This window comes from Grus americana, chromosome 1 (genome assembly GCF_028858705.1).
Source record: "Grus americana isolate bGruAme1 chromosome 1, bGruAme1.mat, whole genome shotgun sequence".
NCBI classification, from domain to species: Eukaryota; Metazoa; Chordata; class Aves; order Gruiformes; family Gruidae; genus Grus; species Grus americana.
Window position 1 is genome coordinate 217,802,828 of NC_072852.1, and position 21,188 is coordinate 217,824,015.

General features: G+C 44.3%; 1 protein-coding gene across 5 annotated transcripts in view; it reads right to left on the bottom strand.

Annotated features, from left to right (window-relative positions):
* FAM168A (family with sequence similarity 168 member A) overlaps positions 1-21,188 on the bottom strand; it is a 218,205-nt gene that overhangs the window by 107,357 nt on the left and 89,660 nt on the right. For all 5 annotated transcript variants that reach the window (XM_054829276.1, XM_054829249.1, XM_054829259.1 and 2 more), the window contains one exon: positions 3,593-3,680. In XM_054829276.1, coding sequence (XP_054685251.1) covers positions 3,593-3,662 — 70 coding nt within the window. In that variant the 5' untranslated portion in view covers positions 3,663-3,680. The remainder of the gene's footprint in view (positions 1-3,592; positions 3,681-21,188) is intronic.

The window sequence follows — 21,188 nt, forward strand, 5'->3', positions numbered from 1 at the left end:
TCTTATACTGTATAAATTCTATATTGTATCCCAACTTAGATCTCCAATCAAAATTTTGGGACAGATGTTGTACACTCTGTCTCATGAAGTGATTGTGGGAACGGTTTGCTCACGTGCTATTTCAAATTAGGGGCTCCGAGCAAACTCTTCCATTCAGCTGCCAATCAGGGCTGAGACGCTCGTTAAGCCTCAGAGCTGTAATGAGCTACCAGGACAGAACCACAGAATCACAGAATGACAGACTAGCGGGGGTTGGAAGGGACCTCTGGAGATCATCTACTCCAACCCCCTGCCAAAGCAGGATCACCCAGAGCAGGTTGCACAGGATGGCGTCCAGGCGGGTTTGGAATCTCTCCAGAGAAGGAGACTCCACAACCTCTCTGGGCAGCCTGTCCCAGGGCTCGGTCACCCGCAGAGGGAAGAAGTTTTTCCTCGTGCTCAGGTGGAACTTCCTGTGTTCCAGTTGGTGCCCCTTGCCCCTTGTCCTGTCGCTGGGCACCACTGAGAAGAGTCTGGCCCCTTCCTCTTGACACCCACCCTTTAGATATTGATAAGTGTTGATCAGATCCCCTCTCAGGCTTCTCTTCTCCAGGCTAACCAGCCCCAGCTCTCTCAGCCTTTCCTCATACCAGAGATGCTCCAGGCCCCTCCTCATCCTCGCAGCCCTCCGCTGGACTCTCCCCAGTACTTCCCTGTCTGTCTGGAACTGGGGAGCCCAGACCTGGACACAGAACTCCAGCTGTGGCCTCACCAGGGCAGAGCAGAGCAGAGGGGGAGGAGAACCTCCCTCGACCTGCCAGCCACGCTCTTCTCCATGCCCCCCATTCAGCCAGTTCTCAAACCACCTCACTGTCCACTCATCAAACCCACACTTCCTAAGCTTGCCTATGAGGATGTTATGGGAGATGGTGTCAAAAGATTCCCTGAAGGGCCATGGAAGGGGTCTGCACACGCGATGACAGTCAACATCCTCTCCAGATCTACCATGTCATATGCCTTAGCAATTATTTTCAAAGCAATGTGAGAAGGAAGAATCTACAAACTGCTTAACTTTACACTTCTCCCGTGAAAAGTCCATTCCGTTTGTGAGTTTAAATATCCTCCAGAATAGCTTGTGGCTACATTAGAAACTGGTACGTAGCTAAATGATGTAAGTTAAATCAAGGGAAATGAAATCTAAGCACAGAAAGAAAAAATTAGATAGAGCCCGGCACTTGTAATGCAGGAGACATGGCAACCTTCTTTTAATAACCATTGATACCAACCTCAGGAGTTGCCTGTCTTTCTATAAAAAGGATAGAATTTAAATTTTCTCCCCCTTTTTTACAATATAACGTTAGGTCTTTCATTAAATATTCAAATAAATTCATATTTAAAAGGTTTTGTAATACTATTTGCCTAGCAAAGAAAATAGCTTTTCGTTTAAACACTTTTTAACCTATTATCTATTTTGGGACTTCATTGTAAGAATTCAGCCCACTGACTCCTTACCTTACACCTGTGCAATGGAGAAACCAAGCGCTAACATGATTCAATTCCTGCTTCGGTGTCCTACGTTCAAGCAGTCACTTGAATCCTCTCTTCTTTGTTTTCCATTGACATAACTAAGGACCTTGTTACATTTTTCCAGCCTGATCTGCCTCCAACTTTTTTCTCCAAGGTCATCCTGCACATCTGCCACTGGTTTCTCTTCATTTACTGCAAACGCTGGAAGACAAATGCCTGAAGTCCGATGGTTTGAGGTGAAACCAGTCTCATGGGGGCCACCTCACCACGATCCCTACTAGAGCTGGCACAAGCTGGCCAGGGCGGACAATAGCTTTATATATTGAAGTGCACAGTATAATCTTCATGGTGATTAATCAGCAGGTTATTTTAGAAGATAATATCCTATTTATGCTGCCATTTGACTTATTGAGAAGGCAGTCATGTAGAATTCATTCATCTAAGCCAGAAATCACCCTCTAAAATTCTCCTTCTAGAAAGGTCAAGGTACAAACTCTGTCCAATCTGCACCTCAATATTTAAATAGAATTGTCTTATCAAGTAGCTTCTGAAGCATTCAGGATTGTATGAAAACAGATATGGAAAATCTACATTGAATGGATATTAAGGTGGAGCTTTGAACACATGCCAAAAAAAAAAAAAAAAAAAAGAAAAAAAAAGTAAAGTGGGAGAGAAGTAGACTCTTGTCCAAACCATCCTTGTGCTGGAAAGCACAAAATTGCTGTTCTTTCTAGTGCAGGAAAATAACCGTGCACTTATGAGCTCATTCTATCACCCAAGCACTGCTGGAGTCTGCAGTCCTCTTACAACGGTGATATTTTTGAAGAGACTATTATTCACAGAGAGGGGTTGTTTTTTTTTTCCCCCAAGACTCCAGTGCTTTGACTGTGAGACCAAAGTTCCCTCGAGCTATAGTATCTCCAACAAAGCAGCGTGCATAAATTTGATGGGGAAAAAGAAAGGGCGAATGAAAATGGGGCAAACCGCCTTTGAGGAACTCTCCGCTCTGCAGAGTATGAGACAGGTCTCTTCGCAGCGATGCAGCCAGCCCTGCTGATCTACCAGCTGAAATAGCTACCACAGTCAATGAGAATATTTTATAAATGAAGTAGCTAAGAGTATTTGACGTTCATTTCCATTTGCTGTTGACCATTCTCCTCCACGAAAGCACACCCCCAAGCAATTTCACACATTAGGTAAAAGTCAACACATACAACTGGAAATGTAAATATAAAGAAGGAAGTCTTAACACAATATGACACTTAATAGCTAATTACATTCACCAAAATGTTAGCATGAACTATCTTCCAAGGCTGATTTTGTAAGGTGCTTATACAAGATCAGAAGAACAACTGCTGGTAAACATAATCCACGGGGAAAACCACAGATACACTTAAGCTGAGATTTTCTTTTTCCAAAGCACTATTTCTCTCTGAGCTAAATTCTTTCCGTATCAGTACACTTTAGTTCCCCACTAGTTACATAATTATGGTAAACATATTTCAGTGCCTTTTTCAAGTATTAAAGATTACATTTCTAGACAACTCAGTTCTAAAGATGGACTTCAAACAGACATCCAACTTGCTGTTTGACATAAGATTAACTCAACCAAAGCGTAACTTGAAAACAAAAAACCAGCCAATAATGTAGTTTGAATCACCACCTGTAACAGTAACTGCACGTTCTCCAAATAACGGGCTCTCTCCTGTGGGATCCTCATTTCTACAGCAGGATTATTCCAGCACGTGCACCCGAGTCACTCAGTTCAGCTCTGGAAGCAAGCCCTCCAGCTCCCAGCTGACTCCCCCAGCAACTTCTTGCGTGGTTTTTTTTGTCTAAAGAAACTCCCTTTTGATCCTCTTCTTTAGGATTTCCAGGGCATCCTCCTCTTATAAATTCAGGTCCATTTCTTCTCACTAACCTTACTGCACTGGCTTTGCTGAAGAGCTTTTCCTGCAAGTCCCATCTGGCTCCCTGATGGGAACTCTTTCTCCCTTCGTTAAGGGATTAACCACTCATGAATGATCATCTGCTCTCACCACCGCATACGGACGTTCACGAAAGAGCCACTGAACACCGGTCCTACCTGTATACGCCATGTTCTTCGGGTTTCCGTAGGGAGCCCCAGGTTGGACGGGGCTGTAAACAGGGTTCATGGTGGAAGACCGGGAACTCTGAGGACAAAAGAAAAGCAGAGTTGAGACGACTGCCTTACGTTAGCTCCAGAGTTATCTTCTGTGCAGAGTCTTCCTTTCTAGCATCACCATGTTATAATTCAAGACACAGAGAGCTGCAAAGGAAAGGATTTACAACGAGATGTTACAACCAGATAGCATATTTAATAATTCAAGTTTTGGATCTCTCAGTTAATTCCCCTAACTTCTCCAGCGCTGCATGTTCTGCCTACAAATGTACCCGGAGCAGATTAATCTTACACATCCCTGCCTTGAGGGGGCTCAGGACTCATGACCCCAGTTCTAGCTTGCAATGAACAAAGAGGAGAAGCCACAAATTCAGACAAGGAATTCTCCTCCTTGGAGGAGCTAATAGTTCTTGGATGACAAAAACAACCACAACGAAGACCTGACCTTTCAGAAATTAGCAGATGAAGGACCGTTTGCTGCTGGTGAGATGGAGAGAGGCAAATATTTGCAAGCTTTCAGCGTGAGCTGACTACAAGAACGTCAAGCCCCAGGGTTGGGTCCTGTGCAAGGCTGGGCAGAGCACCCAGGGCCACCCACCGCTGTCCCAGATGGGGAGATGCGGTCACGGGCTTAACGCGGGCAATGAGATTTTAAGAGCCCTTCTGTTTCTCTCTCCAATAAAGATGATGAAGCAGTGCCAGGTTAACTTCTTGTGAGTTTTATTTAGAGGAAAGCAAGTAACTTGGGAATTTGTGTCTACTAACTGTCAGTTAAGCAACTGGCTCAGTTAATTATCTTAATGAAGCACATTCTCAATTCTGATTAATGGGAAAATCAGTCATTAAGCTTTATTAGGCGACGCATTTGTCTCCGCAGCTATCTAGTGACAATTCCACACAAGAACCTCAACGATCTTGCTTCAAAATACAGGGTTTTTTTTAAAATCTATTATTTTACAGTTCATAAACAAAACCATTCTTTCCAAACAAGTCTCTCATGATGGATGCACAATTTGTTAGATCATTAACTCCTTCCGCTTTACCTCCGGATAGTAAACAAGTCAAATGTTAAATGTTAGCATCAATTGACTTGACAACAATTACTGCTTAATTAATTAGCCTTCCCTCCACCCCCAAGTTAGCACAGAAGGAGCAATTCCCAAAGCAAAGGAAAGCACGGTTATAAAGCGAGCTGGAAGAGAAAGCCACACAGAGACATGTATTTACACCAGCGGCTTCAGTAACGCACGATGGAGCTCTTAAGAAGATCAACAGGGAAATCCGTGCAAAACTTTACATCCATGAGACATCACAGCTGGGGATTTACATTCAAACATAAGGGGTTTGTGCCATTTGCTCCTTGTGTCCCCAGGCAGCGCTGCAAGTCTTGGTGAGCCTGCCCCTGGCAAGCGGGCGTTTGCCTTCTGGCTTGAGTTTTTGTTTCCAGGAGAAAACCCAACGTCATCTATCTCTGAGATGGTGAACACCAGCTTCTGTAAGCGTCCAACCAAATGACTGGCTTTTGGGCTGCCATACGGATCCCATTCAACACAGGAGGCTATTTTGGTGTAGGATGTGGCAGATACAGGACGCATTCATACACATACCTCAAACCACACAACCCAACGTGTTGTGTGTCTGCATATGCTATATGATGCTGACCTACCACTGCTGTGAACACATACGATTTCTTCATATGAAGATGAAATTTTAAAAAAATCTATATTCATGACAACTATTTTCTTTTCTCTAGTGAAAAAAAAAAATATTTCAGGCCACCTACCACACCTCGATTGCATGTTATTTCTTCAAACAAATCATCATCGACAAGGCACCAAAGTGAAATGCCTCTCCCTGTCCAAAACACGCAGGACATGTTTCACCTTACTTTTTCAGTAAGTTGAAAGCATCTGAAAGGAGATGGTTTGGCAGTAGCAAGGTGCCCAGCAGTGCCCAGCACAACACAACGCATGAGGAGCATCTTCTACTGCTCTAAACACAAGCCAGGAAGCCAAAACCTCCTCCTTTTCACCCAAATGCCTCCGTTAATGAATTCCATTTTGCAATTCAGCTCCATCATCACCCTGCAATGCAGATTCCACATCAATAGTGGGGATAAGACAAGAAGGTGTTTCAAACTTTTAATGGTCATAAAATATTCTGACAAGGAAAAGCACTATAAAAATCCAAAGGTATGTCTACGTTAATAAACACTTTGGTGGAATCAGACACGATCAGGCAATCAAAGCATTTTGTGCTGAGGCTCCTACGGCTACACCCTCTGCGCTTGGACTAGATTTAGTCTGGTTTTAAATCTAGTCCCCACCTGACACATGGTTTGAAGTTGTCTAAAGGACATCACCAGTATCCTTCACTGGTATGTCCATCGCCGGTATGGACCAGTACGTCCCACGAGGGGTTGCAGGATGTGTGATGGGCAACTGGAATGAAGCTCCTGAAAGAAATCTGGTCCACGCACACCAAAACCACTTTGCACATGGAAACAACACCACAATCAGTGGGAGTCACCTCCAAAGTGCAGTACTGCTCAGAATTAAAACCCTGGTAATATAAGTAGCCTAAAGATTACTACTAGTACATGATGCTTTAAGCAACAGATGCCACAAAAAGAACTTGAGAGAAAAAGGAGAGAGGTGTCGTAGAGTTGCAGAGATTTCCTGGCCATAATTAACTGTTAAATCACTAATAGGACTCTTCAAGTTCAGACAAGAAGTGCCCAGTGGGACAGGGAATGTGACAGACACCTATAAAAAAATAAATCACACATGACCTGGAGAAGGTGGAGAGGCAGCAATCACACACTCTTTCTCACAGCCCAAGAGAGCGGAGGCATTAGAAGAAATAATTGTGTGGTAGGTTCAACACAAGCAAAAGGGGTGGTTAGTTGCTTTGCTTGCCTCACCATGTCCCTCGCTGCTGGGATGTTGGGATTTGGAAAGCCTTCCAAGGAACAGAGCAACTCCTCCTCTCCCCAAGAGCCTTCCAGACAGGCTTTTAGGCAGCGAGGACCTTTGATCTGATCCCATCCAGCCCTCGTTGTGTTCCCAGGAGAAAAGTCAATATCTAGGCTCTGGTTTTGGTGCCTGGCCACCCAATTAACAGCATGATGCCTGACATTGGACTACGCTCTCAATAAATGTGCCCCTGGTGCTGAATGGTGCTCTTTGCATGGGGGGGGTGGGGTAGGGTGGCGGTGGTTTCACGTGGCACTGGGAGATCCCTGCAGCAATACCAAATGGCTGCAAAAAGCCACATCCTATTCATCGGTCAGGCACGGGCACGTGGCTCTTCATGTTGGCCACTTCAGAGGATCTGTAAGTTGAGGATGTTCTGCAGCAGAGCTAGGAAATCACGGGTCCATCTTACTCCAGCCCTGCATTCTCCTTTTCATACACACAGAGCCAGCTTCCTACCTAGCTGAGCCTTTCTGCCCAAGAAATACAGTTTTTGAGGGTCCCTCTTCCCCAAGAATGACAAAAGGAAAAGCAAAAACCACCAAGCATCTTCCTCTGCAGCAGCACTGGTCCCTGTGAGCCAGCTCAAGGACCCAACTTGCCTGAAAACCAAACCATTCCCTCCGCCTTCCAGCTGAACGTGCGTTCCTCCACCCAGAACCACCCAGTGACAGCTGGACCTGACAGCCTGGACTCCCCTCAGCAGCAAAATCAAATAAAAAGGCACCAAATTTCCTGAATTCTCCTCCCAGACCTGCTCGTGCCTGGGTCAAGGCACCTTATGTCTGTGACCATGTTCCCCCCTCGCTCCTTATTTAACTTGCCCGTCCCACCGTAAGCTCCTGGACAAGGATGGAGTCACGGCTGCATTTATAAAGTGCCTCATTCAATGCAATCGTTGTTTCATTTGCACTTTTCTGGGTGTAGAGAGTACAAATAAATCATAAATTGGTGCAATGTGTCTGGCTTGCATTAGGTGTTGGACCAAATGGTAAAAAGAAACGCTCGTATAGAGAAGGATGAAAGAAAATGGTTTTTAGCTGAGATAAAAAGATTGTAATCACGTTAGGGGTTTGAGTGTATTGTGAGGAAGAGGTTTGTGCTTCCTCCCTGCTTGGTATGCAGGGTGTTATTTCCAGCCAGCGTGAAAGAGTCCATGCAAACAGCATTTCAGATGGATGATTTTCTTTCTTTTCAGCATCTAGTATTAAAGCACATTCAGATGAGCTTCCAATACATTCTGCAAGACAATACCATTCAGAAATACATTTTAAATTCATTACAGGCACTGCATTGTGGCATTCAAACAGCTACACCGAAATGGGAATAAAACAGGATTAGCAAAATTAAACCTCCTTCACCACAATAACTTGCAGCACTTGCTCATGGCCATGAATACACAACAAAAAGACTAATAGAAATGAATTATAAACAGACAAACACAAGTACTGCTCTACTGCACAGAGCTTCCACCGCTTCCTAATCCCCACACCAGCAATGCTCAGTTGCTTAGAAGCTGCTGAGACTCCACCAAGGAGCTGAAGGAGTAACTCCAGCAGGAATGCCATGGGAATAAGCTGCTAGCAAACAGTCTCGGGATACTTTCTGGCTGTAACCTGGTTACATTTTCATCTATTTTATCCTTCCTGTGAAAGTGCACGACATGCCTCCATCACACTAGGAAATTACTTCAGATGAAGGGTAAACAGAAATACAAGAGAGGTCAGTCTACGGGCGGCCACCACGCCAGCAGCAGGCCAACGCGCCAGTCAAATCGAGTTTGCACGGGGGATTTCCAAGCAACACGAGAAGGGAAATGAAAATGCTTGTGCCGTGAATGCTGAGCTTGAACTTGCCGTGCTGTGAAGTGGCTGCAGAGCTACGCTCGGGTGCTCTCGCCTCGCTGGACCGGAGCTGGGCTTCGCGCTCTGCATTGTGCTCTCCTGCTGCTGCCAAGACGAGAGGGCTCTGTCCCCCATCCCTGGTGACACCCTGGGACGTCGCCACCTTCATGCTCTTCCTCCAGGAGCACTCAAAGCACTCAAAAACCAGCACAGGTATCACCACCACCTTCAAACTACTACAGACGCAAGACAACGGGAACATCTCACCCTGTCGTTTTTCTCTGTCGTTAGTTTACTTCACGCCTTTGAAAACGCCGTGACCAGCTTTGCTGCTTCCCAAAGACATTCACGCCTCCAGTCTACAAATACTGGTGGGCATCAGTAATTTTTAACACATAAACAAACTTTAACGCAAGTATTTCTGCGCGCGCGTTGGTGGATTTGGCATCTTGTATGCCTCTCCCACTCTGATATACAGCAATATAGGTATTTCCCACTTCCACTGAACAGAGGCAAAGGAAAAGAAAGATGACATTGGAGGAGATTTAAAAAATCCTAAAAGAAAAGAATAAACTTGGCATGCAAGATTCAGGAAGTTTATGAAGTTATTATCATTTTCTTTTCAGGCTAAGTGAATAAAATCTTTATAAACAGAGTGTTACTGAGAAATAAATATATTTTACAGGGGTTTTAAAACTGTGACACTGACATGCGCATCTTGCAAGTTCTCAAAAAAATTAAATAGTAGGTCTGAACTTCAGTCCATTTGTAAGGAAAGGAGTAAATAACGCAAATGTGAGCTTTTCTGGATGACGGACACTTCTCCATCTTGTTTCATGCCAGTCCTTGCATCAAGGTGACTTACTCTTTAACTTCCCATACTGCTTAGGTTGCGATTTGCCTTCGTCTTTTGTGAAACTGGGATGTAAGTGCTTTTGAGAGAGCCGTCCTTACATTTTTCTCTGGCAAGAGAGTGGTATTTTCTCCTCTGAGAGAAAATAAACGCACCAAAAATTATTTCCTTCACATAAGACGGCACAGAACCAAACACGAGAGAGCGTGAACAAAGAAAAAAGGCAAAGAGATACGTTTCTTCCTTGATCTGCACATCACCTCTTTAAATTCATTTTATACAAATTGCATGCTAATAGTATTCAGCCAAAGCCTCCTTGAACACGGAAAGACCTCCTGACCTTACAACGCATTCAAATTCCAGTAATTTTCTGACAATTTTTCAGTTAAGTCATTCGAAGCTTGACCCTCATGGGGGATCTGCCAAACAATAATTAAATTAACTTCCAATTCATCTGCTAAAGGTTAATTTTGGCAAGCTACAAGGCTGTGCGCACCCTTCCCCAAAAAAGGCTGCTGTGACAGTATGCAGGAGCTCGGAGATTCATAATGCATTATGGTTTTCTACAATTAACACCTCCTTTTTCATTTACTCCTTTTTTACCTAAACCGTAACTAAAAGTTGAATGAATACATCTCACCTAAAGCAAAATATTTAACTGGATAAAGACCTTAAAAAAGAATCAGGTCAAAGTTGACACAAGTTTAGTTAAGTTTTTATTAATAGAATAAAATGCAATTTGAAAAAAAATCAATTTAAAGAGGGAAACCAAAGAAAGATCAGGCTCCACAAAAACTTTAAGGCCTCAAGTAGCAGTAAATTATGAATGGTAGTTCTTGTTCATACAATAGAATGTTCACTTTTATCTCTTCCACTATACTTCAGCTATACCTTGATGTTTATACAAATCATAGAATCACAGAATCATTTAGGTTGGAAAAGACCCTTAAGATCACCAAGTCCAACCGTTAACCCAGCACTGCCAAGGCCACCACTAAACCATGTCCCCAAGCACCACATCTACACGGCTTTTAAATCCCTCCAGGGATGGGGACTCCACCACTGCCCTGGGCAGCCTGGTCCAGTGACTGACAACCCTTGCGGTGAAGAAATATTTCCTGATCTCCAACCTAAACCTCCCCTGGCACAACTTGAGGCCATTCCCTCTTGTCCTATCGCTTGTTCCTTGGGAGAAGAGACCAACCCCCACCTGGCTACAGCCTCCTTTCAGGGAGTTGCAGAGAGCCATCAGGTCTCCCCTCAGCCTCCTCTTCTCCAGGCTCAACACCCCCAGTTCCCTCAGCCACTCCTGATCAGACTTGTGCTCCAGACCCTGCACCACTCCGTTGCCCTTCTCTGGACACGCTCCAGCACCTCAATGTCCTTCTTGGAGTGAGGGGCCCAAAACTGAACCCAGCACTCGAGGTGCGGCCTCACCAGGGCCCAGTACAGGGGGACGATCGCTGCCCTGGTCCTGCTGGCCACACCATTGCTGATCCAAGCCAGGATGCTGTTGGCCGCCTTGGCCACCTGGGCACACTGCCGGCTCCAGCCACTCTGCCCCAAGCCTGTAGCGGTGCCTGGGGTTGTTGTGCCCCAAGGGCAGGACCCGGCACTGAGCCACATTGAACCTCACACAGTTGCCTCGGCCCATGGATCCAGCCTGTCCAGATCCCTCTGTAGAGCCTTCCTGCCCTCCCGCAGATCAACACTCCCACCCAAGTTGATGTTGTCTGTGAACTTACTGAGGGTGCCCTCGATCCCCTCGTCCAGATCTCAGATAAAGAGATTAAAGAGAACTGGCCCGGTACTGAGCCCTGGGGAACACCACTGGTGACTGGCCACCAACTGGGTGCGACTCCATTCCCCACAACTCTTTGGGCCTGGCCATCCAGCCAGTTTTTTACCTGATGAAGAGTACACACATCCAAGCCATGAGCAGCCAGTTTCTCCAGCAGAATGCTGTGGGAAACAGTGTCAAAGGCTTTACTGAAGTCCAGGTAGATAACATCCACAGCCTTTCCCTCATCCACTAAGCAGGTCACCTTCTCATAGAAGGAGACCAGAATGGTCAATCAGGATTTGCCTTTCATAAGCCCATGCTGACTGAGCCTGATCACCTTCTCACCCTGTATGTGCCGCATGATGGCACTCAAGATGATCTGCTCCATAACCTTCCCCAGCACTGAGGAATTGATCTAGGCCATCATTCCAGAGCCTGAATGTTACTTTTTTCCTGCGGCTCTCCCCACTTTTCACTTTCAAAGAAAATTTCAGCTCTGCTCCACCCTTGTTTTACCTAAATAACTGTAAACTCTGTACCACAAACTCCGGCTCCCCAAAACCTGCAGCACCCTGCTTCGTAAACTCACGCAGACGGAGCAGACTCAAACCATCCTACCAATACATCTATTGATATTCATATTGCCATCTTCATTGATTAAGCACCTGTGAAGCACCAAGAGCTAGGCAAGAAACTTTTCTTCTATCCTGAGAAAACATTTGCTATTTCAAAAAAGTGTTTCCGCATTTGAAACGCACATTTGCTTTCAGGCTTGCTCGCTTGCTTTCGGTTGTATCCTGGATCCTTTTTTCCTGGGAGCATTTCCAGTGGAAATGAAGAAGCGCAGTGAAGCAGCAGTTCAGGAACTCTTTAGCAGTCGACGGTACTGCACGCAGGCATGCCTATGCTGATGTGAACCAGATTTGGGATGGCACGTCTGCATCCCTCAGGGGGCAAAGGCTTGCAGACAGCATCAGTGTCCTCCATGCGCGGAGTATCTTCAGAGGAAAGATATGCTGCACGGTTTTACTCTCGAGACACGTTTTGAATTAGAAGAGCTAATTTAAATAGTATTCCCTCCATTCAAGAGACTGCAACTCTGTGAGAATACATAAAAAGCATGATATGAAAATATTTGAAGCAGAGTCATTACCCAATGCAATCAAGACGTTCCCTGTATGAACACGGATGGCACTGAAGTCAGCAGTGCAGCTAACGCAGCTGGTGATTAACACAACGTCATTAGCGTACGGTCCTTCATGAGGCTCTGAACATGCCTGAATTGCATTACTCATTAATTACGTTGATGATGTATTTTCTTTGTAGCTACCTCATGTGACACCACTTCAGCAATCGGCAAGGCATGTGCGTTTGTATCCGGCTGCTCCGAGGAGTCCCGGGGGTTTGGCAATGAGCCGCTGTCCCGGGCCACAGAGATGTTACCAGCTAGCACTACATCAACAGGAGAGCAGCAACAGGAACGGTAAGATGTTAATGACCACCACGGACCAGCAGCACAGTTCTCACCAGATGAAACCCAAGCTGTTCAGCTGAAGCCGACCCTGATGGAGGGAAAGAATTAAAACAACTGGAAATGCTGCGGAGCAAGGGATTTCCATATAGCACTTGACCTTTCCAAACTCAAAGGCCAGCAAAGGGAAAACAAAAATGAGCTGGATGCTTTACAGTCCTATAGCGTCTTTCATACAGAACCACCTCCAAACGAGGGCAGTAGCACCCATCTATTCATGAGGGAGACACATGCGGGTGGCATGGGCTAGCTGGGAGTCATAGAATCCCAGACTGGTTTGGGTTGGAAGGGACCTCAAAGACCATTTAGTTCCACCCCCCTGCCATGGGCAGGGACACCCTCCACTAGCCCAGCTTGCCCAAAGCCCCATCCAACCTGGCCTTCAACACTGCCAGGGAGCCAGGGGCAGCCACAGCTTCTGGGGGCAACCTGGGCCAGGGCCTCAGCACCCTCACAGGGAAGGATTTCTGCCTCACATCACATCTCCATCTCCCCTCCTGCAGCTTCAGGCCATTCCCCTTGGCCTGTCACTCCCTGCCCTTGTCACCAGCCCCTCTCCAGCTTTCCTGGAGCCCCTTTGGGGACTGGAAGGAGCTCTAAGGTCTCCTCGCAGCCTTCTCTTCTCCAGACTGAACAAGCCCAACTCTCTCAGCCTGTCTCCATAGCAGAGGTGCTCCAGCCCTCGCATCATCTCCGTGGCCTCCTCTGAACCCTGGCCAAGCTCATAACGAGCCACATTCCCATCATCGATTGCCTCCTCTCAGATAAATAACTAAATAAACCCACACGTCTTTCATTTGAGAAAAGTTTGACATCTGTAACAGGAAAAAGTCCTTGTGTCTTCATGTATGAGAAATTAAATGGATAATTTATAAGCACAAAGCAGCTCTTGACTTTGGAATTTGCTGATCTCAGACTGCCCAAAAATAAATGCTGAGGCAGGAAAAATCTTGACCTTTCGTTTGCTGAAGTTTATGATCAACTTAAAAGCCACAGGATCCAAAAAATGTGATGATGCAGTTATGCTAGACAGCATATTAAAAAAATAGTAAAGGAAATCCTTGTTCTAGCCTGAGAAAGCAAGAGACAGACAAGGAAGATGGGATCACTTGTTGCACTTGGTGGCAACAAGTGGTTTCTCAGTGAGCCTGAAGGTGGTGTGGCAAAAGGTCTATATTTCATATTATTTTAATTAGGCAGAGCTTACAGAAATACCCTTATGGGCCTCAGTAAATGAGAAACCAGGTCTGCTACAAGAAACGTCAGCAATGAGAAAAAAATGATGCTAGCACACCTGATGTTATATTAGCTTGTTTCCAGAGAAGAAAACATCTGTACGCAGATGAATTCTGTGCTGTAAATTCCTGGCGCTGTGTCTGCAAGACTGATGGGTTTCACCAGCAGGTAACCAATAAATAAATGTATTTTTTAAATAATATCTAACATATCTGTCCCTGCATGTCCAAAACCATCCTCAGGAGATCTCAAATGACTTCCTTGATATATTCCTATTAATTTCTTTAACTTGAGACCTTGCTGACTTTTCCTTTTAAAATGAACCCTGCCGTACTCTTGTATTTAGTGCTCTCGTTGTGCTCTCCAACTGAGCCACATCCTCCTCTAGCTGATTATCTTGATTCTTTTATCTTCTCAATCCTACTTCATTCTGTTTTGCTGAAAAGACTTCCCAGGACACACAGTTTGAAGACTCTTCTCTCTGCTCCTTTCTTACCACAAACGATGGCTTGGGAGATTCAGGTTGGCCATTAGGAAAAGCCTTTTGACTAGATGGGTGCTGCCTTACTGGACCAGGTTGACCACAGATTTGCTGGAGGTTTTCAGGACTGGTCTAAGCAAGGCCATGGTTGACACAACCTGGTGCTGGTGAAAGCCCCGCCGCAAACATGAGGTTGGACTGGATGGCTCCAGACGTCCTTCCAACCAGCACTTCATCTCCGGCTCAAAGCAGTTTGTACTGTAACTCATTTCTCAGACTTCCATCTCCCTCCACAGTCTCAGGCTGTAACTTTCTTGGTGTCAAACGTAACTGCTTTCCAAAGACTTTGGCCTTTCCTAATGGCATCCAGTCAGAAGTTTCCTTGGCACTTGGTAGGACACCAGAAACCTTGGAGGGGTTGGGGGGGAGAGGGCAGCATTCACCCTTTTCCACTGATGGGTATCTATTACAATAGCATATCAGTCAAACAGATGAGGTTATGATGCTTCACAGGACCATGAAAATTTACTTACCACATCAGCTATGATGCTAAACAAGCACTAAATAGTGTCTAACTGAGGTTTTTTATTAACTTACTGCAGAACTTGGCCTACTGTAAAATTACTGAGGCTTTGGTTAGAAAACTTCCCTGGACTATAAACATCCATCCTATAACATCACCCAGTCACTATAAAAAAAAGCAAAATAATATTCTTAGTTATCTTTGTTATCTGAGACTTCTCGAGCTGCTTCACACCTTTCTCAGAGTCAACCATTGCTCCTTCTCCTAAGAAAAGCTACACTTCAGTAGTCAGACATAAAAACCAGACACAAAAATAATATTCAGAAAAAGATCATTTACGCTACTAATATATATAAGCTTCCCCTCTTCCAAGCTCTTTAAAAATATTAAATAATCCATCTCAGCTTCATTTTACAGATGCCAAGAAGCCTGCAGGAGAGCAGTGAGATGATGGGCTCAAGGTAAGCAAGACCATACTGGCAGGACCAAGATTCAGCTCCTGAGTGTCAAACTTGCTGTCATCTTCTTTACAATAGAGAAGAGTCAAGTACTTGAGCACGTTTCGGAGAGGAAGGCTCCCATCTCAAAGAGTTTAAAACATAATTTTAAAATGGGATTTGGTCAACGAGAGAAATACCAGGTTGGAAAAAGAGTTGAAGGCGACACCGTTACGGCGAGCTCAGGACGCAGTCGCTGGTGGACAGCATATCCAAATCACGCTGAATGAACGCTTGATGGTCGTGAACTCTTGTTCTCATTTCAGGCCACAGTATCGCATTTTATTTACTTTTCCACTGGGTCAAACTAAACTGTATTAACCAATTTCTAAGAGAAAAATTTCAATACCAGAAAAAGTCACATTATCCTCAAAGACATGCTTTAATTTATATTTTGCTCTAAAATTTCCAACCGCTCCCACTAATTACCTTCCTTCAATTTTTGTAATTACTCCCCTCAGTATGGGAGAATCACTTTCCAACCATACCCTGAATATTGAAAACATCGCTCCTTCCCACGCACTGCAATAGGATAAAGATCTAAATTTGTTTCTGAGTGGATTACACCGTACAAAGTCGACACATGAGCAATACAATATTCCTAGAATTAAAATCAGATGAGGGCAGAGATGTCCTTTTAATAATATATGGGTCAGAATCCTCTAGGCTTTATTTGGTCAGCGTTCAAATCCACCACGCTGCAGGTTTTGACTGTGTGATTTATGACTTCCAGCCATGGCTGTTCCTCGTTGCCCTCTAACGATCTCCTCCCAGGTCCTGTTTTCTGGTTGCAGGCTCTCTTCTTCAGTCAAGACTGGAAACCCAACGCAAAAACGCAACGTTCAGCAGCAGGAGGACGATGGACCCATCCTCCAGCTCCAGCCCCATTCCCCTGGCAGGCAGCACAATAAATCCCTCCCTGCCCTCTCCTGATATTTTTTTGGTCACGCTGATGCACAAAGACAGAGTATAAAGACTGGGAAAAATGAAGATTAACAGTGCAAATGGAAGGGATCAATCCTCCGTAATAGTCCCTTCTTCCTTAAATATTTTGCAATCTTTGTTCTAAAACAAAGCTGTACCAGGGAAGACGACGGAGAGCACAGGCTAAATCTGTTAGCGGAAAAGGAGCTTTGGCAACAGCTCTGTTTATCATCCTCTTTTTGTAATTTCGTGTTGGCAAGAGGTACTGTATTAACGAGCCCAGGAGACTGGAAGTCTTTCCTACCCATAGGACAGGCAGACGCTGGCATTCACTCCCTCCATTTGGAAATCAATCTACACGGAAGAAGAAGAACAACAGACCCCAATTTTACGCTGGACTTGGTGCGCCTGATGCTACCGAAGACCACCAATACCTGGCTAATATATGTTGCAACAGTGGAACCACTTGAAAAATAAGCAAAAGAGCCCCATTGGCTTTTTCAGGTGAAAGCTGCCAAGTGATGTATAAACAGAACTCTAGTTAAGGAAATAAGATCTTCACAACAATCACAGGCAGAGCTCAGGCAGGTTTTTTACTTCCTAAGGAAATGTGGGACAGTCTGGGCTTAAAAAAAAGAGGGATGCACACCCAAAGCCAGTGGTGTTGAAATCATTATTACAAGCTATAAAAATAAAGATGATTCAAACTGAAAATATGAAATTAATTAGTTGATTTAAATCCTAAAGACTTACTTAATCACCATCAGCTCTCAAAGATCGAAGTGGAGTGGGGGACCGGGTGATCTACAGCTTGCTCCTCTCCCCTGGCTCAGAAAAGCTTTGCGCTGCTTTGGCTGAAGGTTAAGCGGCGCTGGTGGGGATCACTGCCCGATCGCAGTGTCCCACACATCTCACCAGCTGCCCAAACCCAACGGTCTCCGCGAACAAACCGTGCCATGTTCTCGGGTGGCAGCGGGTGGGTGAAGGAGCCGACCTTCAGCACACTCCCTCCTCATCATGAATTCATACCTCCTCCTGCACGTACGCCTTACTGCTCTAGTACGTATCCAACTCACATCATATCTGAATTCTTTACTACTCGGTATTTCTTCCATAGACGCTGAGCCTGAGCCTCTATGGGTGGATGCTGCGAAAATACGCAGTAAAACAATGAATAATCAGCGTACAAGAAAGAAAGTTTGCACCAGGTGACCATGATCAATCACTTGAAATCTTTAAATGAAGGCTACATATATTTATAAAGCTGTACTAGGTCTCAAACACAAGTTACACATTCAGTACAGGAATTACCGAAGGTTAACAGCAAACACTATACAAGACACTGGAGACCAAGATCCGTGAATGTATGATATGACTCTATAATACATGCAATGTGCAATCAATTAGCGTATTCATTTCATATTCACTGTAAAAGCCAAGAATTTTTCAGCCTGCCATTACAAAGGATTTTGCAGTGCTTTTATTCACCTAAACGCTCCTTCAGGTTTCCAGTGAATATCCCCAGCCCAGGAGGCCAAAACCAGGAATGCTTTTGCAGCACACACAAAGAAAAGGGCTGAAAGGCCACAGCAAGTCAACAATTAACACTTTTCATAGATTTCCGGACTTTCCTTCCTAAACTAAAGAGTGGGAAGAGATTCAATGAAGTCTGAAGGAGCTTACGGCTTGCAGTTTATACCAGCAAAAAAAGAATTGCTAAATCCCCAGCCGATGATTCAGGCTGGCCAGACAACCCAGCTTTGCTTTCTTGTTTTCCATCCGGGGGCATAAGGCCAGTTTGGGGATTGAATGGCACGGCAGAAACTAAAAGCAGAGCAGTCATTCACTTCTTCCTTATAATAACAGTGTAGGCTGACATTATAAAACAACTAAAAAAAGTCTTTGAGGTCTCTCGGAAATGTTTAAAAGGAAAAGCTTACTCTGAAGCAGCTAAGCAAATATTGGTCTTCACACGTGAACATTTCTATTCACCTCAAATTGATTTCTCCTGCGGGTAAGGTCAAGGATACGTGGAGCCATTTGAACAACCAGGGCTTCAGCATCCGTGCGGAGGAAAAAAAAAAAAAAAATAATCCTAGTGTTTCATTTAAAATATTAACGATGCAACACTCAGGCGAATCCAACACAAGACGATGCTCGCAGTGTCTAAGAGCAAAGTCAGAGTTCCAATCGCAACTACCAATATTTTTGATAAAAGCAATACCAAAAAAGTTAACAGGTTCACTTGTTGAAGGATATGATGCAACATTAAAACTCAAGAAGGCATCCAGCAACGACAGGATTAGTTTAATTCCCTAATCTGTCATTCACGTTTGCTTTGGCTTGAAGGATGCCGGAGCCTTATATTCTCCCAAATAAGAGAAAACCTCTTACTTTCTATCGATCAGTGTCCCTTTGATACTATGATTCCCATGCTGACAAAAAAAAAAAAGTCTAAAAGTTTCCATTTGCCACAAAATGGCTTAATTTCATGTTAATCCCTAAGAAATCAGTTTTGCAATTTAACAGGTTCAGTGAATTTCTGGTTTTGAAGTTACCCCAAATTTTACACAAGCGCAGCCACCACAACTCAGACTGTCTGCAAAATCTATTTAATTATCAGCCTGCCTAAGCTTTCTGCATTTTTAATATCATTTCAGTATTATTATAGGTACCAAGACAAAAGTTTAATTGAAGATGAAACGTATAATCTTCGGGTAATGGCCTTCTCCAAAATACACTGAAATTAAACTTTAGCATCTACCTACGTCTTCGCACCATAAATAAGATGCTAAAACACGCGCTTGCTGCTGCCTTGTACCAAAGCCAACACCAAATCACGCGCTTGTGCACGTCCAAATAGTCAGGGAGCTGTTACCTATGACCGATAATTTAATTATTCTTAGAATTCAGTGCTGCAGCTATTTCACAACACACTTTGGTGTAGGCATCCTTAAACCTACCTGGGTTTAAGCACACAGAGATGTCCGTAGCCTCATTGCTTTACACAATAAACACTTCAGAGCAAAGTCTTTTGTATATTCTGTAAAGAACCTGGCATACGTTAGACAAAGATTAAATTATTTACAGATGCACACCCCTTATTTAAGCCTTTTGAAAAAGAGAAAAAAAAAAAAAATCAAGCCTTTGATTTGCAACCAATTTGTGACACATTTATTTTCATGCTGATAAGCATCATCTCTGTAGATAACAACCTTTTTGCCATCACTCTTCATAACAATTCAATTCGCATCTTAAATTAACTCTATCAATCGTACACACCACCTACTCGAGCGATTTCCTTGCTCCAAATTTTTCTCCGCTCTGACAATGCCCAAATTGATATTACCTGCGATGAAGAACACAGCCTGCCAGGGGACTAATTTCGGTAAGATTCGCTCCAGTTTTTAATGAATTCCCAGGTTTGTTTTTACATGCTTGGAAAATAAGCTCAACATTCCCAGGCAGTGTTTTGTGAAATATTGGGTGGCATGGTGGGGTTTTTTTCTTAAAACAACAGAAAACGAGTTCCCGGTTTCAGTTCAAAGATTAATTTGGTTTTAAGAGACAATTCCAACAGCAAGGAAGAACGATGCCTGGAGAGCAAACAAGGAACTGGAATCTAGGAAGAATCAAACACAGAGTAAGCGCGGTAAAATGCCACGCAGCCCAGGAGGCAGCACATCCCGTTAGTAAGACAGAAACCAGGCTGGATGTGCATCCTCTGGAAGACCAGTCCTGAGAGATGCTCGACAATGTAACCGGCAGGGAAAACAGAGGGAGAGCACAGGGCAGGACCTAAGCGATCTTCACGTGAATTGCCAAGCAACACGAGGGAAAAAAAATGTCCTTGATGGAAAGAAGAGGAGGGCAAATTGTGAGAGTAATCATGACCTCTACGATCTGGAGAGCCTGGGAATATACACTTCATAAAGAACGAGCATTACACAGCAAGACGATTCCCCAAGGTCCCCCCCCGCTTTCTTTCTTTTTCCCCAAATAGACTTCTTTCAATACCTATAAAAGAATCTGGTTATTCCTTTTCAATTCATACTATGTATCTTTAAATATTAAATGTAAATACGAATTTTATATTTAAATTTCTTTACATATATGAATGCATTTAAACAGAATGCTGCACGTGTTGAGAAGTCAGTGCACGGTGAATGATCCCCCCATAAAGCATCTCAACGGAAATTTCCCGGGGCGCAGGGGTCCCTGCATTACCGGGTCCGCGCTTCCCCCGCCAGCATCCCTCAATGTGCAAAATCCTCCCAGTCCAATTACAGAGGAAGACTCGCGACAACCACGCGGTGAGGAAGATGCACTTCACACCCCTCTGTTTTCTCCGGAAATAATAAAGCAACAGCGCCTAGATTTAGATATCAGCACAGCAGCATCAGACTTTTCCTCTTAATGTGGCTGAAGGCTACGGAAATGTAATTAGAAAGCTTTCTAGGAGTGGCACTTTAATTTCCCCCTTAGGCAATCTGTTTGCCACAGGCAAGCAATTAAGTGAACGTGTACCTTCAGCGATTAAACCCTTTGCAGAGGAAGCCCAGGTTTCCCCCAGCTAGCGCTATTAGTTTTCAAATTAACATGACACCACGCTGAGCGCATACAAAACCGCAGGTATTTGAGACTTGTGCACCGCGTGGATGAGCAGAGCCTTTTTCACCTCTTGGCAAAGCTGCCATTGATGCTCGCTGGTCTCGCATCCCTTCTTTGTTCAGATCAGCCTACACAGAAAGCATCCCGAAAAAGATGAAGTACGTGCCTGCACCTCTACAGTATTTTTTTTTCATCTGATGCAAAATACTTGTTATTGGCTGAAAGAGAAAGAAAGGTACGCTACTGAAGAACAGAAATGACATTCTGGTGTGGGGAATTCT